General features: G+C 38.1%; 1 protein-coding gene across 1 annotated transcript in view; it reads left to right on the top strand.

The window, feature by feature from the left end:
- The window catches only part of elovl2 (ELOVL fatty acid elongase 2), a 119,756-nt gene that overhangs the window by 94,107 nt on the left and 6,059 nt on the right, over positions 1–19,590 (top strand). Inside the window, exons 3-7 of the mRNA XM_084102361.1 lie at positions 9,893–10,080; positions 10,194–10,271; positions 15,182–15,353; positions 16,801–16,925; positions 18,429–18,563. Coding sequence (XP_083958487.1) covers positions 9,893–10,080; positions 10,194–10,271; positions 15,182–15,353; positions 16,801–16,925; positions 18,429–18,563 — 698 coding nt within the window. The remainder of the gene's footprint in view (positions 1–9,892; positions 10,081–10,193; positions 10,272–15,181; positions 15,354–16,800; positions 16,926–18,428; positions 18,564–19,590) is intronic.

Here is a 19,590-nt window from a genome sequence, read left to right as displayed (position 1 = left end):
GTGGTCTATATACACAAAGTACAATAAATGACATTTGGGGCGATAGTCTAATTGTAACACCAACACACTCTATAGTTTGATCTGGAATGTCTATTTGGTGACTGTCAATACTGTCTTTTACGTAAATCAAGACCCCGCCCCCTTTTCCCTTTCCTCTGTCCCGTCTGTATACTTTGTATCCAGGAATCATAAATAGTATTGACAGTCACCAAATAGACATTCCAGATCAAACTATAGAGTGTGTTGGTGTTACAATTAGACTATCGCCCCAAATGTCATTTATTGTACTTATATACTGTGTATATAGACCACCAAATGCAACAAGCTATTTCTATGGGCGGCAGTGGCTCAGTGGTTCATGTAGGTTGTCTACAAACCGAAAGGTTGGTGGTTCAACCCCCGGTTCCACCTGACTAAGTGTCGAGGTGTCCATGAGCAAGACACCTAACCCCAGCTGCTCCCGACGAGTGTATGACACCGCCGTCGGTGTATGAATGAGTGAGTGAATGGGTGAATGTGAGGCTATGTAAAGCACTTTGGTGGCCATAGGTCTGTGAAAGCGCTATATAAATGCAGTCCAGTCCATAAATGCCGATACAGGAGTTGTAGAGCACCACCGCCCAGCTGCTCCCGACGAGAGTGTCTGACACCGCCGTCGGTGTATGAATGAGTGAGTGAATGGGTGAATGTGAGGCTATGTAAAGCGCTTTGGTGGCCATAGGTCTGTGAAAGCGCTATATAAATGCAGTCCAGTCCAGTGTGTTAATTTCTTGAATGCAATGGCCAATGAGATGCATTTATATTAAGATAGAATCCACTCACCGCTCAAAACGTCTCCGGTTACTATCGTAACCTCGGTTCCCTGATAGGCGGGAACGAGGCATTACGTCAGCTGTGACGTATATGGGAACTCCTTTCTCCACTTTTTCTGAAATCTTATGGGCTAACGCCAGCTGGGGACAGCTGGCCAATTGTCGCGAAGCATGCAAATACTGACAGGTTAGCGGGCAGTATAAAATGTATGGGCTCAACAATTGCGTCAGAATCACGACTGAACGCTAGCACAGCTGATCAAACAGCGACCACGGCGGCTAACGTAATGTCTCGTTCCCGCCTCTCAGGGAACCGAGGTTACGATAGTAACCGGAGACGTTCCCTTTCGAGGCGGTAACTCAACATTACATCAGCTGTGACGTATATGGGAACTGTATTAAATCCCGCCATGAGAGCAGTGAAGATAAGCCCTGATAACGGGGTCAAGCAGACAGTTCTTTAGCCAATAGCCGCGCCGCTAGGAATACTCGCATCTGATAGGCAGAACTAGACCAATGAGACGTCTGCTCCGACTTTATCAAAATTTGCATATTCCAACGCAATGAAAGCAAAAGCTGCACTGATCAGGGCAGACACAACACAATAAGCACTCAAGCATGAGAGTTAAACACAGTGTTGACGGCGTTTGCGGTGACAGCTGCATCAACCATAATAGCCATAAACACAGAGTTAGCAGCATAATGGTAACTACTGCATAGCTGGTTATAACAGTTCATAATACATGAGTAAGAACTCAACTCACCGAAAGCACTTATAATAATAATAATAATAATTTGTTACATTTACATAGCGCTTTCTGGGTCCTCAAAGCGCTTCACATATGGAATGGGGGAATCTCCTCTACCAACACCAATGTGCAGAATCCACTTGGATGATGCAACGGCAGCCATATTGCGCCACCACACACCATCTTATTGGTGGAGAGGAGACAGTGATGAAGCAAATCAGTATATGGGGATGATTAGCAGGCCATGATGGACAGGGGCCAATGGGCAAATTTGGCCAGGATGCCGGGGTTAAACCCCTACTCTTTTATCCGAAGGACATCCTGGGATTTTTAAGGACCACAGAGAGTCAGGACCTCGGTTTAACGTCTCATCTGAAGGACGGTGCTCTTTGAAGTATCGTGTCCCCGTCACTACACTGGGGTGTTAGGACCCACACAGACCACAGTGTGAGCACCCCCTGCTGGCCTCACTACACCTTCTCCAGCAGCAACCTGTTTTTTCTCAGGAGGTCTCCCATCCAGGTACTAACCAGAATCAGCCCTGCTTAGCTTCAGTGGGCAACCAGTCTTGGGCTACAGGGTGATATGCTACTTGTGACGCTACAGACAGTACATCCAGCTTGTAAAACCTGGCGAATGTGTTCTGAGAAGTCCAGCCAGCAGCAAGACATAAATCCTGGATAGACATACCTCTAGACCAGGCCCACGAGGAGGCAATCGCTCTCGTTGAATGAGCTCTGATGTTAAGGGGACAATCTTTCCCCTGGCATACGTAAGCCAATGCAATAGCATCCACAATCCAGTGAGAAAGTCTCTGTTTTGAAACAGCACCTCACTTAGTACATCGGCCAAAGCACACAAACAGCTGGTCCGACTGACGAAAGGCGGCCGAGCGATTCACTACATCCGCAAAGCCCTGACAGGGCAAACAGCACTCTGAGCGTTAGCATCACGCGAGGCTGACGGCTCAGCAGATAAGGTGGGCAGGGAAACAACCTGTGCTTTGAACAGTGTATTGAATGACTTAGAAACGTAGCCTGGTGTCGGCCAGAGAGTGATGTTGCAGTCACCAGGTCCGAAACAGATGCAATCGTCGTCCACAGAGAACGCGTATAAGTCTCCAATGCGCTTCGCCGATGTGAGAGCAAGAAGTAAGGCAGTCTTCAGGGAGAGCTCCTTAACCCTCTGGGGTCTGAGGTGTTTTCTGGGCCCTGGAGGTGCTCTGACATTTGTGCTTATTTCTGTTACTTGTGACATTTTCATGGCTAAAGTCTGATTACACTGTATTCAGCACAAACTAAGTTATATATATATATATATATATATATATATATACATACATACACACACACACACATATACACACACACACATATATATATATAAATATAATGAACACCAGGTTTGTTGTGCCTTGTAGGTATATTCGTGTAGGGCTGGATAAAATAATAACAACAATAGCCTATAGCAGGCGGCCTATAAATCGTTAAAAAGGAACACTTCAGTAACACTAGAGAAAAATATATGGATTATCATATGTTACTTCAAATGTTTCCATTCGTTATGACGTTATGAAATGAGATTGGAGTAAAAACATGAAGCCTAATGTTTGGCGCGTTTTGCTTTTCAAACGCACAGCGCGAGTGACTCAAACTCACAGCGCGTGCAGAGAACATTTACTGAAGTGATCGAGCCACTCCTCATATGGAACATTATTGTTACCACATTATACATATCTATGTTTGAGCAGATATCCACAAACACAGTATTTAACAGTAAACACGGGTCTAAACATTGTAATATTCACCAGAGTAAACACTCATACTAGCCTACTTTTATATCATGCTGTGTTTTATTGTTGAACATAAAAACATCCTTGTGTCGTACATATATATATAAATTTAGCATTAGGCTTCATGTTTTTACTCCAATCTCATTTCATAACGTACATTTTTGTCTGGCACCAGTTTGACTAGTTGCTACAATGTAAAGTTTATATAACAATAACATGCTTACTCTTATGAGTGGACATGTCTTACCTTAAAAATCTCTCTCATCTTCAAATCGCGTTCTTCTAATTCTTCTGAGGTAAATCCAAGGTAAACAGGACAGCACAGCACAAACACAACGTGTCTTCCAAACTCGATGAAAAGCAGAGTAGGCTGAAGTCTCTGATTCTTTGTTTTGAGCTGATGAGGGCATTTACAGGTCTTTGTTCCTTCACATGGACGATTTGCATGTCAATTGCTCTTGCATGTGTGGGTGTGGTCACATTAGAGCTAATAAGCACGGGCTGAAGAAACTGTACATGTCGTTGCTTTCATACAGATTACTTAAACAGAAAATATTTGTTTTTGATATACAGTAATTTACATCATTTAAAAAGAGACTTCAAGCTTTGAAAAAGACATTTCTCACGTCAGTGTGGCAAGCATTCGCTGAGTTACAGATCATTTTCTGTCGCATTTCAGAATGAACTTCACATTGAGAGACGACAGAACGCGCATCATGATTATTTTCTTTATTTTACGAAAAACACAACATTTTGTTTTTATTATGAGTAACATAATAAACAAATAAACAAATACATATGGGGCCCTATCTTACACCCGGCGCAATGCAGCGCCAAGCGCGACACAAATGTTTTTTGCTAGTTTCAGTCCGACTCAGTTATCATTTTCACGGTCCTGCGCCACGTTGTTTAAATAACAAATGCATTTGCACCCATTTGTGCGCCCATGGGCGTGCTGGTCTGAAAACGAGGTGTGTTCTGGCGCATTGTTGGCGCGTTGCTATTTTGAGGCAACAGAAATAGAAATTTTTTTTAATTTAATGATTGCGTTAGTAATGTGCGCCTATAGGCGGGTCCACAATGCGCGTACACTCTGCTTATTAAACACACAGTGACGCACAGCAGCACACAAACATGCCAAATATTTAAAATAAAAGGATTACAATGTAAAAGATTATTATTGTGTACATAAAGATATGGTGAAATCCGGCTTGTATCCGTAGATGGTCTGCTTGCACACTTTTACCTCGTGCTCGAGCAGTTCCGTTTGCGCTCTGGAGACGGCTTCGGTCTTTCCACTATCAAATTCCGTCATGTAAATAGCGAATCTGCCATGGCACGAGCACAACTGGCATTTAAAGGAAATGGGAGATGAGACTGATTGGTTTAACTCGTAAATCACAAAACACACCCATTACTCATTAAGAGAATAGGGACAACCCTTTTAGACCATGCGTCTGGCCCGCCGACCATTAAACCGTTAAACTAGCAAAAGTGGATTCGAACACACCCTAAGTGAACTTGCGCCCTGCGCTTTAGATCTGTGCTTAGATCGTTAAAATAGGGCCCTTAACAATGATGAATGATGTATAACACTTTTATGTAAGATCAAAATCAGAGCATTTTGAGTCTCTTTTGCACTGATAAGAAAAAAAGCAAGCTGGTCTCGCCGGCGCGACCGCCGACCCCAGGGGGTTAACCGCAATCGAAGCAAGGGGCTCGAACGGTGGTAGAGATAGAGCCCTCAAAACTCAAGCTAGATCCCAAGGACATCATCTCCTCGCTCCCCTGAAAAATCTGATCAACAGAGCGTGCTTACCGATCGATTACCTGTCATCCGGGGAACGAAAAGCAGCAGTAGCGGCCACATACACCTTCAGCATGGATGGCAAACTCCCGCTATCCATTTTGTTCACGGAATAGATCCCCGGGTCAATATCGATGTCCTGTCACAATTTTGTAAAAACTCCCCATTTCAGAGCGTAGAGGCACCTGGTAGAAGGCGCGCACGCCTCCGCGAGTGTGCTCGGCACTCGTGAATGCAGAGTGTCCCGCTCATTTAAGGTCCCCGCAGCGGCCACACATGAAGGTTCCACAGCTCTGGGTTGGGGTGCCATAACGTGCCGTTCGCCTGAGACACCAGGTCCTTCCTGAGGGGGATTTGCCATAGGGAAGCCACCATAAACTCTCTCAGGTCCGCGAACAAGGGCTGATTCGGCCAGTTCGGGGCCACAAGGATCACTGACGCTCTCTCCTCCCTGATTTTGCACAACACCATAGGCAGAATCTTCACCGGAGGGAACGCGTAAAGCCTGGCTTCCGGCCAACGTGATGTCAGAGCATCTCCCGTCAGCGGGGAGTGAGATAGCAAGACGAGCGTCTAACAGTGTGTGTTCTCACCTGTGGCAAGCAGATCCACTTCTGCCCTCCCGAATCGATCCCAAATCATTTGGGCCGATCCGGGGTGAAGCCTCCACTCTCCTTGAGGAATCCCGTTCCTCGAAAGCATGTCCGCTCCACGGTTCAGGAGACCGGGGATGTGCGCCGCTCTTATGGAAAGAAAGAGTCGGTCCGCCCACAACAGGAGACTCGCTGCCTGTTTGAACAGAGCGTTGGAGCGTACGCCACCCTGGCAATTTATGTACGAGACCACAGACGTGTTGTCATTTCGAATCAGTACATGTTGCTGCTCCAATTTTGATCGAAAGGCTTCCAGGGCTAAGGACACCGCCTTTAATTCCAAACGGTTTATGTGCCACTCTCTCTGTGACTCCAACCATAGGCCTGAGGCAGGCACGTCCAAGCACACTGCTCCCCAGCCTATCTGGCATGTATCAGTCATCGGATGCAGAGAAGAAAAAGATGATTAGTCCTCTATGTGCAACTTCCACGATGACTTCTTAGCGTAAAGAAAGAGATTCTGACGCAATTGTCGCGTCCATGCATTTTATACTGCCTGTGAACCTGTCAGTATTTGCATGCTTCGCGACAATTGGCCAGCTGTCCCCAGCTGGCGTTAACCCATAAGATTTCAGCAAAAGTGGAGAAGAGAGGAGTTCTCATATACATCACAGTAGGGATGTCCCGATACCGATACTGGCATCAGGGATCGGGCCGATACTGTCCTCATATACTCGTACTCGTACTCATAAAAATTCGCCGATACCATGCACCGATACCACGTACATTTTGCAAAACGAAACTGGCCGCCGCGAGTGCTTTGTGGAGGTGAACTGAGGCATAGGAAAGTATAATGTCGGCGGTTTGGGCTCATTTCACAGGGTTCGTACAAGGTGTGTATAGTAACATAGCTGTGGTGCGCGAGAAAAACGCGCAGTGGATTAAGTGCGCAACGGCACAGCAAACCACATCCCTTTAAACAGACATCAGTGGAAAGTTTGTTCAGTCGGATGTCAAAGGCAAAGAAAATAAAACGAGGCATGTAGCTTATTAACGTTAACTGACGAGAGAGAGAGAGAGAGCGAGCGAGTGCACTTCTGTTGAATGCTCTTGATTGCTGATCGTTCACTCAGCACGTTATTTGGATGAAAACTAAATCGTATATGTAAGTAAAGTAAAACATGAACTGTTACCTGATTTAAGTATAACAAGTGGTTCCCTACATTATTACAGGACGTGTGCAGGTCAAGAAGTTCCATGAACGCAAACATCCAAAGCGCGCGCCCCGCAAACCAGCGTCTCAGCGCGCGAATACTGAATTAAATTGTCTTTAACGTCTTGTGCTTGTACGGACGAATTCACACAAAATAAGGTAAAAATGCCCGTCTTGGCGAGTATCCTATAGTAAACAAAGTTGGTTATATCTCAAATGAACGTAGCCATGTTCAAATGCGGTCCGTGCGTTCGGTCTTAAAGGGGCAGCAGTCTAATAAACCTGCTTCTGTGTTTTAATGTTAATCAAACAAAGGACAAAGAAATTACTCTCTGCTCTTGACTAAATAGGCTACCCTTTTCAACTTTACAAAAATATCTATCTATATATAATTTATACAGTAATGAATATGCTTTTTTTTCACATTTGATTACTTTATTAAAATTTCTGCACCTGTTAGATCTACCCGAAAAACTCTAAAAACACTGTTTATTTCATTTGTAGCCTTTCTTTGTTCTATTGTATTTATTTGTCCTATTTGTAATTCGATTGTTTGTTCTTATTTTGTCACTGACTGCTTACTTGTTTTAAATTCACATTAATTAGGATGGTAGTTTTTGTTGTAGTATCAAGATTGGATTAAATAATTGATATTTCACTGATTTTGACAATATTTGAACATTTGAATTTGATGAACAAATTAAGCCAACTAATATGATTTATATTCTTTTGGTTTATCTACTAATACATTTAAAAATTACAAATGCAGTGAAAATTCAGGTATCGGTTACGGTATCGGTATCGGCGAGTACCAAAAATCAAAGTATCGGTATCAGACTCGTTCTGCAAAAAGTGGTATCGGGACATCCCTACATCACAGCTGACATAATGTTGAGTTACCGCCTTGAAAGGGAACTGAGTTTTTGTTCAGTGCTGAATTCTGCATGCTGGCAAATCCTCTGATTATAACAAACGAAGTGGTGACATTATGAAAGATTTATTGTGCAGTCAGCTTCATAGATAATAACAGAGCTTTGTGAGATTGCGATGAACTGAGATATCAGTTCTTTATATCTTTTTAGGTATTATTAAGAGGAGTGCACTTTGCACTATTTCTGTCATGCCAAACCATGCACGTAGTAGCCTATGCTTGCTTTTATGTTAAGTTAACAGTGGTTTGTGAATGTTTATGCTTTAATAACAAATAATTTATCACCATCATTACAGGTGTTTTATTTACCTTACTTGTGAGCATCACCAAGCCACAGCAGGCTACAGCATACATGACCCTAGTTACCAGTGGTTGGCCTGGCCTTGCGTCTCTCAGAAAACAACAGGCCAATCAGAAGAGAGGCTCATGAATATTAAGTAGACAGGCCAAAATCGACCTGTTCTTGGCAGAGCTCCTGAGAAAGGAGCTGTAAAAATATACTGAGATGGTTTTTGGTACTTATACCACAAATATATATTCGTAAGGACATCACAACCTAAAATAAAACTTCAGAAAGGTGCACAATATGGGACCTTTAATATTAGATAAGCAAAGCAAAAGAGAGGAAGGTGGTAACGTTGAATTAGACTTTAAAACCATAAAGAGCTGCGTGTCATTAGCATAAGAGGGGATGTACTCTACTAGTGACTCTGAGACCCTGTGATTTGAAATTTTTAAATTGGACAAACTGAGTCTGACCCGATAAATACAATCTAAACCAATAAAGAGTAATACCAGTGATTCACTGGAAATCAACTTCTACAATAAAATACTATGTGAAATGGTGTCAAAAGCTGCACCGATAAGATACCATTCACACATCAGTACCAAAATACTGGTAAATGTTAATCATCAGAAATGACCTTTAAACGCTGAGCCATTTTCTTCATCCACCTGAATGATGAGAAGCGCTTTAGTTTCACTATCTGTCCAATTTTACTATTTTACTATTTTATAACTTTTTACTTCTTAGCGGCAGGCGAAAGGGGGAAATCACACAGGAGTAGTTTTGCTCTTAAAAACATGAGATGCATAATAGTTACTGCAAATCTACTCCAAAGGGGTTACTTCTTCGGTGGCCTCAAAGATTACTTAAAATGATTTAAAATAAGACAAAACCATCTTTAAAATAAGCTAAAACAACTAAATCAAGATATTTCTTAATTTAATGTATCCCCTCAACCACTGTTTGTATCCATTTAAAGGATATCTTTCTTTGTGGTCTGTCTGTACAAATTTGCATTTGTGGAGCAATCTGAATCTGTGTTTTGTCTTGTTTGCAACTGAATTGAAGTCAAAAAGGTTAAGAACCACTGCTGTTTTTAAGTAAATGGCGCACCAAATAAAGAGGAATATAAAAAAAAAAATACAAGTTTTTGATTTTGCTACATTAGAGAAGGCAGTGATTATTGTTAATTTATACACTGCCATAGTACAATGGACAAATAAAGAGTCACTCAAAATAAATGCCAGTATGACACAAGTAGGCTACTGGAATGTGATCATCTAAACAAACAACAATTAAAAATAATTTATTTTCTATGGGGTGTGAAGTTATGATTTAAAAATGATAACTGTACAGATTATTTGAATGAAATGTATGTCTCCAGATGCTAGTAATTATATATATATATTTTGAAAAAAATCTCAAAATGACCTAGATTTTATAGTTTTGTTCTGTATTTGGTCCCCCCTCTGCCAAATTACATCACAGACCTTCAATTCAACGTTTTTTTGTTTTGTTTTTTTTTACCTCAAGCTTACTTTTGATTTAAAAATGGTAAATGGTAAAAATGTAAAACAAGGTTAAGCCAAAGTTGTTACAAGAATTTGAAGTATGTTCTCTAATATATATTTTAAAAAGATGTTTGACATTTACCTTACCCAGTCATCCAGTTGCAGTATACAGTATGTGACGTGTGTGTTTGATGTCAGATACTCGCGTGAGAGGATGGCTCCTGCTGGATTCCTACACACCAACGTTCTTACTCACCATTACCTACCTCCTATCAATCTACCTGGGAACAAAATACATGAAAAACAGACCAGCATACTCACTGAAAAATGTTTTACTGCTATACAACTTCTCTATTACTGTGTTGTCATTCTACATGCTGGTTGAGGTAAGTGAGTGTACAGTATGTTTACATGTACAGCAGCAATACAGTTGCCCATCTGCTGGTGTCCAGTGTCCTTTAAGCTGTTCTTACCCAACACTGTTTCATGTGTTTGGTAGCTGATATCAGCAGTCTGGTCTGCAGGTTACCGTCTTCAGTGTCAGGGATTGCATGAAGCTGGTGAAGCAGATATCAGGGTGAGTAAGAAAAACAGCACTATATATATATATATATATATATATATATATATATATATATATATATATATATATATAAATATGTACAGATGTGCTTGAATACTATTTAAGGCATACCTCAAACAACATTAAAAGGGACCTATTATGCCCCTTTTTAAAAGATGTAATATAAGTTTCAGGTATCCCTAGAATATGTCTGTGAAGTTTCAGCTCAAAATACTCCATAGATCATTTATTATACCATGTTGTAAATACTCATTCAAACATGCTGTTTTCGTGCATGTATCTCTAAATGCAAACGAGCTGCTACTCCCCACCAGAAGAACTCCAGAAGAGGGCGGAGCCTTTACAGCTTTTGCCTTTGCATAAAAAAGCATATACTGTGCTAAAGACTAACAAAACATGTTTGGTTTTGATGATCATCTCTATCGTGGTCACGCTCACGTGACATTGCAGTTCTTCGTCATTATGAAAGTTTATTATATCCATGTGTTTTAATGCCATATCAGTCTAAACTTCTGGGGCTGTATTCACAAAACATTTTATCTTACCACTAAGAGGTCTCTTAAATGGCAGTAAAAGTTCTTAGTTAAGCGGTTTCTCTTCTATTCACAAAGCTGCTGATACCAACTTTTACTAAGGAATAAAGAGAAGTCTTAAGCTAAGAGTAAGGGGTTGACCTCGTTGCTATGGATGATGTCAACACGCTTACTAACTATGCACAAAGTGATTGGCTGAAAGGAGAGGGGTCTCTGTCAGTGATTTAATCATATAAATATTGTAAAATTCAAATAAAGTTTTTAAAATAAATATGTTGCCATATTTAAATAAAGGTTTGAAAATGTAGGCTAAAGCCCTATTCGCACTGGATTAGTATTATCTGGGGACCTCGTGTGATTTAGAAATTACCCACCCACAGCTGAATTTCGTTTCATTTGCATGGGATAAGCGAAGCCTGTGATTTTACTCGAATTTACTGACTCATCTCCCGGATATGATGTCAATAGGCTATTGCTTAGAAATGTCTTGCTGTTATAGGTCTAGCTGTATGATATATCATAAACAGAATAATGTTCCTTACCGCATGCTGCTATACATGTCATCCATCTCCATCTAATCATTCTTTTTGTTTTCGCTCTTCTGATGATTTTCAGCCTTTCTGCAAATTGTATAGTTGTATTGTGTATACTATAGCGATATGACCCAGCACCCAAATTACTATCAAAACATTCCAACGCAGCCTCCAATCCCAAAAGATGGATAAAAAGGCACACAGGAAACAAAAACCTTGAAAAAAATTTATACGACCCCGCCAAATCACAGAGATGCCGATTCGCACGGGACTAATATTATCACAGGACCTCGGTGTTCGGCGAAAGTGCAAAATACTCTTAGAGCAAAAATTTAGGAGTCCTAAAATTAGGACTGACACGGCCATTATTTTTAAGAGTTTCTCCTAAATCGGCAAGTTAGGAGCTACTTTTAGCCATAAGATGTTTTGTAAATACGGCCCCAGATGTATGGTTTGCACACATCTTAAGCACGCGTACAGAAAGCTGAATGTCAGACGGAGCGTCCCGTGAGTATTAAACTAAGTTCTCTTTCACATCTTACTGTGCTTGAACTGTCAAATACTCTCAAGGTTATGTAAAAAAAAAAAAAAAAAAAAGTTCACATAAACACAGTCAGTTATGTCTATGAATATAAACAGCAAGTAAAGAAATGGCATGTATATTAGATCTGCGTATTAAAGTGAAAGCAGTGTAATGTGCAGTACCTACAGCTATATATGCTGTTAATATGAATTAAACAACAAAAGAGTCCATCAGCAGTGGTGGGCGAGGCGTGTGCAATGTGATATCACATTGCATAGAAACTGCAAAAGGCCTATTCTGAGGCACTGCTATGATTTATATGGATTAAAAAAATATATATATTTTTACCATTATAGGGTGGTTGTGTACACACACTGCCAACACACATTTATCTTCAAACTAGTGCTGTCAAATCAATTAATCGCATCAAATATAAACATTGTTGTTTATATAAGAAAACTAAACATAAAATTACTTTTTTTTATTAAACAGTGGCTTACTGAACAAATTGTCTCTTTCCTTAAATTAAGTCAGTTATATTTAAAAGTTTCTTAAGGATAATTTTTTTTTATCTCTGCTAATGCTGTAAACTACATAGGGAGTACATACTTGCACAATACTATAATATTAAAGGTTAAGAACTGAGCCCAAACATTAGCCTAAATTCAGTTGCTATTTTTATTTATGCGTGTATATTTTATTATATATATATATATATATATATATATATATATGTGTGTGTGTGTGTGTGTGTGTGTGTGTGTGTGTGTGTGTGTGTGTGGGGGTAGTTGACAAATGGTCAAGAAAAAGTACTTTTTTTGGAAATCACAACTTTTTAGGAAAAAATACATGTATTTATGGAGTATGAAAAATGCAGTTTCAGAAAATAGTAGTGGTCACTCATTTTGTCAATGACTTCACTTTTTTTTTTTTCACGTTTTCACTCAACAGTACTGTAAATGTGTCCTATGGTGTGACATTTAAAAAGTACTAAGAAATTATATTAAATAACATAAAAAAAAATACTTGAGACAGAATTGTTCACATTATTAAAACATTATTTTCTTAAAGTGATATTTATTTTACATGAAAGTACTAATTAGAATAATGTTCAACATGGATAGATGAACCTGATCAACTTTTCCCTACGAATGTCAATAAAACTTTTTCGCCAACCATACAAAACTGTTTGAAATTGTACCTATTTAAGAGGAGATGTTATTGTAACTCCCCAATGCCAAACTTGACTTTTTTTTTAAAGATATTTTAAAATAAGTATATTTTTCTGTTGTTTTATGTTTGTCACACCATAGGACAAAACGTCACACTAAAGGACGAAGATAGTCATTGCATAAAAAGAGTCAGAATATATAGTGTTTATTGTAACAATAATAAAGGAGGACATTTGTTTTTTATTGAAACTTTATATATTCGTTTTAAAAGCTTCTTAAGGAGGTCTTGTCCTATGGTGTGACATCTGTGTCCTATGGTGTGACAGGCCAAAGTGTCACACCAAAGGACATTTCCTGTGACATTTTCTGTCACACCAAAGGACATTTGAGCTTTTGTGGCAGTTAATAACCATGCTAATACTAGCTGAACAGTTATTAGCAATTGGCATGATACATTTGCATAATATTTCATAGTCCTGCTGTTAAAAATACAAATTTTAATTAAAAAATTTAATTTAGGAGTGTCACACTAAAGGACAAAAAAAGTAACAATTTCAGTGGTCTGAAAACAGTTAAATATTTAAACAATTCAGAGAAATACTTGCCATGTGCACTACTCATGGGCTTCATATGGGTCTTCAGTCACATGACCTTGAATGGGGTCTTTCAACTAAATTTAGTTGTCCATGATATTGCCCAACTTAATATCAGGTTATTGCATAACACCAAAGGACATTTTTTTCTGTGACAAACTTTATTAAATTCCTACACTTTTAGAAATGTATGTATAGGAAAAGTGATGGCCACTTAGTGAAATAGACACTTGCACAATTATGCCAGGAGTGTTCATTAAGATGTTTTAAAATTATTTTCTTTATTTATAAAAGTTAATATTTATGAAATAATGTTGTCTACCGTCACACCATAGGACGATTTTGAGATTTGGCTCAAAGTTGTAAAAAATTGGTATTTAAACAACAAATTCATGTAAAACAAGAAAATGTTTAACCATTTATAGTATTCTAAATGATGAAAATGTGAAATAAATTATTTTTTATCTTCTGTGACGGTAAAAAAGCCACGTCACGTCAACTACCCATATATATATATATATATATATATATATATATATATATATATTAAATCAACACTCAAATAACAAATTGTATGCAAACATGTAAACTGCACATAAGGCAGTTTCTGCATTAACTTCTAAATTGAATTATATGTTTTTATTCCAATTCGTTATTTAAATAATCGTTACACACTGGCTGTCATTTGCATACGACATATTTTAAAAATACATTAAATAATTAAGACATCACTAACATGTTAAGTAAAATATAATGAATATGCTAATATTGTGCATATTTAGCCAAATAGTTCATTTCTCTAGCTGACTAACAAGCTCTGGACAATAAAGGACTTGCCTGAGGTAAATGTAATGTTACGTGACGTTTATAAGCTGTTTTATTGATGTCTTTCCGCCGTTGAAACACAGATTGAGCTATTACACAACATATACGTTTCAGTAAGTTGTAGGCTACTGTATCTTTCAACATACCTTCAGATGTTCATTAATGTTTATTAGGAAGAGATGATCACATTCACTCGCGTTCCGCGCACACTGCTGCTTAAACCGAGACGCCTATTTAGTTAATGATCTGTCACGCCACATTAAAGAGCGCCAAAACAGCATTTATTGTTTGAATTTCGTGATAAAATTTGATAATTTAAAAAATGACACTTTGCGGGACGAATATGTATACCGTTACACCCCTAATTACTATTTAATGAGATGTCAAGGAAGAAAACATTTTTTGTCCTCAACTTCAACAATGGGCTAGGGCTGGGCGGGCGCGTTCGGTACGCCATGAGAGTATCGCGATAGGTGGTGTACACCCAAATAAAAGTGAATTTTGCATAATGGGTCCCCTTTAGCCCAAGTTTATGATCACACTCTGGCTGCTGGCACATAAGTGCATTAACACTACTGCATTAGGTTTGTCATCTGATGTACGTAAATATTATGATATTAACATAAATATTAATATTGTGCCTATATCTCAATATTTATGCACATCATATTAAATCTTATTAAATTTAACTTGCCCCAAAATTTTTACCTGTTTTATATGGATAGGTAGCAAAAGTACTGTGGTGGTACTATTTCTCCAAGCTGATTGAGTTCCTGGACACCATCTTCATTGTGCTAAGGAAGAAAAACAACCAGATCAGTTTCCTGCATGTGTATCATCATGCTTCTATGTTTAACATCTGGTGGTGTGTCCTCAACTGGATACCCTGTGGACAGAGTAAGTAAGCCTAAAGGACAAAGTTACATCAAAGAAAGGTCACAGGTTTAAGAGACCGTACTGGTGTGAGGAAATGTGTCAAGGTTTTATTATTGTTTTAAGATGATGTTTCTAAAAAATGAGCTTAGGCTTAGCTTTATGTTTTAACAATAGCCAGTGTATAATAATGTAGATTTTATTCTTAGTGTAGATTTAGAATACTACATGCTATATATACAGTATACACACACTGCTGGTCAAAAGTGTGAAACGTTTGAACGTAGTCTCTTAAATCTCACCAAGGCATTAAAAAAATAAAAAAATAAAAAATACAGTAAAAGCAGTAATACTGTGAAATATTATTACAATGTACAATTATTAGAATGTAAATGGTAAACTGGTTTCTATTGTATATTTTAAAATGTAATTTATTCCTGTGATGGCAAAGCTGAATTTTCAGCAGTCATTATTACAGTCTTCAGTGTCACATGATCTTTCAGAAATCATTCTAATATGCTGATTTGGTGCTAAAGAACATTTCTTCTTATTGTTCATGTTAAACACAGTTGTGCTGCTTAATAATTATTCTGGAAACTGTTTTGAGGTTTGCGCAGAGAAACCTTTTTTTTTCCAAATTTTCCAAGGCTTGCACCTTGGAATCTATTTCAGGGTTTGCGTTCTCGAGCCACCAGGCACTGTTCTGTTCAAATGAGCGGGCCAGAGCGCGTTGAGTGTTTTCTGTTAGAACGGTGTGGTGTTTTAGTGGCCCCTAAGTTAATAACTAATGATCTTTGCAATGGAAGTGAATCAATCAATCAAAACTAACTTTAGCTGGACAATAACTTTATTCTAGAGCCGCTGTAAAGCCAAAACAATCTCTGTTACTGTAATTTCCTATTATCACTGTAAAGCTGCTTTGAAACAATCTGTATTATTAAAAGCGCTATATAAATGAAGGTGACTTGACTTGACTTTGATGAATAGAAAGTAGAACATAATTTTTTATAAATATAACTTTTTTGTATAATTTATTAATTTCATAAACGTCTTTACTGTCTTTTTCAATCAATATAATGTGCCTTTGCTAAATAAAAGTACTAATTTCTTTTTTTTTCTTTTCTTTTTTTTAAATCTTACTTACTCCACCTTTTTAAATGGCAGTGTATCATGATTTCCAAAAAAAGAAAAGAAGCAGATAAAACTGTTTTCAACATTGATAATAATAAGAAATTATTTCTGAAAGATCATGTCAAAAAAAAAAAAAAAAAAAAATCCCTTCACTACACAGGGAACATACACATAACAGTATTGAATATATATTTGACACATTATATATATATATATATATATATATATATATATATATATATATATATATATATATATATGTTTATTTGACACATATCTTGCATGCTACCAATGCCATGATGGTTCAGTTCAACCTGTATAATGTAACATCTCTGTCCAGGTTTCTTTGGACCGATGCTAAACAGTTTCATCCATATCCTCATGTATTCTTACTATGGTCTGTCAACCATCCCATCCATGCACAAATATCTGTGGTGGAAACGCTACCTCACCCAGGGTCAGCTGGTCAGTGTGCAAACTCTCTATCCAACTACCCTCTCTTACATTTCCATATCCCTTCACATTTTCATGCTTACACCTGTCCTAACTACACGCGACGCGCAATAAAGGGTGTATTTTCTATGTTAATCGTTCAGAGTTTTTGTCCTAACCAGCCGTGACGGCGACACGCGACTATTCTATTTTAGAAACGGTTTCTATTTTTCTGCAACATCGCGGCTGGAACAACAAACACAAACTGTGGCAATGATAATCTCAGGTAGGCTACTGTTTATGTGCTTTATCTAATGTTAAAAGCATGCAATGTGACTTTGAATATCATTTAGTGTTCCCAGATTTGTAGCAAGCTGTAAACGCATAATTTTTATAAGCATAATTTTTAGCTGCAACAATGCATAATTCACCTCAGATTGAAATTAAACAAATGGAAACAAGACCGTTCAAACTGTGAACAAACAAGTGTATTGTTTGACAAAGATTGTTTTAGTACCGGTAACTCAGTAGCCTATGTAGCCTATTTTTAATAATGTTTAAATGGTGTAATATTTGTGAATTTGATTATGTAGCCTTATCCATTTTCTTGCGATTGCCGCCAAGATTACTCTCTGGTGCTGTGTGTACACACTGTTCTGATTGGCTGTTGGTGATTGATTTCGACGCATCTTGCAGTTGCTTCGCGTCTATTGTGGACAGACAAATTATTTGTCGCTGGAATCGCATCGCGTCTGGTAAGGACACGGTGAGACCTTCCCTCTGCCATCACAGAATAAATTAAATGCTTATACATTAAACTGATGTCGTCGCTATACTGCTCTTCTTCTACTTCACTTTCCTCGCTTTTTAAGCTATTGCCACCTAGTATTAAGGCATACTGATCGTATTACATAGATCATCAGACGACGTAAGTCACCCTGTTTGATTTCCTCAGTTTTTTAATTATAAAACTCTACAGTTAATTTTAATTTAATGAAAGGGCTAGTTTTAGGGTAAGGTTTAGGGTTTGGGGGTAGGTTATCATCTATAATTACCATGTCTGTTTTAATTTGATTGTATATTTTTGTTATGTTCTACTAATAGCTGTTATTTCATACTTCATAAGATTCAAAAGCAATAGAAGTTATAGACTTACAAACCTGTCATACATAAAACAAAATTTACTTCAAATGATTGTGTTTGTCAATGAAGCTTGTTTCTTCACGGGAGGCGTAATGTGTAGTAATAGGAGTAACTTGCAGGGCCATGGTTTGTAGTACTGCAGGACGCAGACGCAAGCCAAGTAGCCTATTCCTGGAGTACTTAATTATACTTTTAAGTACATAACAAGTAGACTGAAAGTATACTTTCTTATCTTTAGTTTAAAACGGCACAGACTAATTAAGTTTAAAAATTAGTTTAGTAGTATACTAGCACACTTGAATAAACTTTTTTCTGCTCTGCTCTTTTGTTCTTGTTGTATTTCATGTGTTAGAAGATGATTGTCTTTCTGTAATGTTCTATTCTTTGTCTCAGGTTCAGTTTGTATTGACTATAACACACACAGTAAGCGCATGGGTCGTTCCTTGTGGCTACCCTCTGGGCTGTCTGAAATTTCAGACCTTCTACATGTGCACACTTGTCGTCCTGTTTGTCAACTTCTACATGCAGGTGAGAACTTCTACAAATTTAGTCAACTCTTCAAAATTGGGACAGATGATCTTTACCCCTTACTAAATAATAATAATAAAAGAATAAATACCAGATGGACTTTTATTTTTTGACCTCTTCTTCAGGAAATATAAATTTGAGGACAATGCCACCAAATAGAAAACCAGTGGGTGACTCTGACACAATGGTCACAGGTCCACTATCCTTCAGAGTTCCAACTCTAATCCAACACACCTTAAAAATCTAACCAAATTCTTCGCAATTACTTGAAAGTTACAGACAGGTGTGTTTGAATTGGGCTAGAGCTAGGCTGCGTTCCAGTCCAAAATTGGCATGCCCTTCACTTGCTAACTTCCCTCCGTCTCGTTCACTCGGATGTACGTCATTGCTTACGTTGCACGAGTGCCCACTACTGGCAGAAACTGCAATGGACTGAATTGGAACGTCCTAAGCCCTTGATCACTTGGAATCAGCTATGGAGTTGATGTATTATTTCCTTCTTTTTTTTTTTTTTCACTTTAAGAATTTGTTTAATGCAGCATCCAAATGTATATAGGTGTGTTTGGGTTGTTTTAAATTTAAAAAAATATAATATATCATAGAGTTGTTTGTTGTGGTGATTAGACGAGATCTGTGGTGATGTCACAATCGTACTGCATTGTGGGACATATAGGTGTCTGAAGTGTACATATAAAGTGTAACGCCCCCTACCTGTCTTTCTTGTAACTTGTAGGACAGCGCTCCAGATTCATGAACTAAATGCCTACAGATGTTGAAGTTAGGCCTCTCGGAAGTCACAATGTATACTTTTCTTTTGGAAAGTTACGCAGAATTAAATCTATACGCACCTTAACTAATCAAGTTAACATAAACACTTTTGAAAGAATAAAACACTTGTAGAAGTACCAAAAAATAAAATAAAGGATTTAATTGGAATAGAGTTATCGAATGTTAACTAGCTCCAAAAAAAATGAATTTCAGAATGTAAAGTATTCACACAATCACATTGCCATTAAATCTGACACAA

The sequence above is a fragment of the Abramis brama genome (genome assembly GCF_963993115.1).
Source record: "Abramis brama genome assembly, chromosome: 24".
NCBI lineage: Eukaryota > Metazoa > Chordata > Actinopteri > Cypriniformes > Leuciscidae > Abramis > Abramis brama.
The sequence above is the reverse complement of the archived record's forward strand: the minus strand, read 5'-3'. Positions and strand labels throughout refer to the sequence as shown.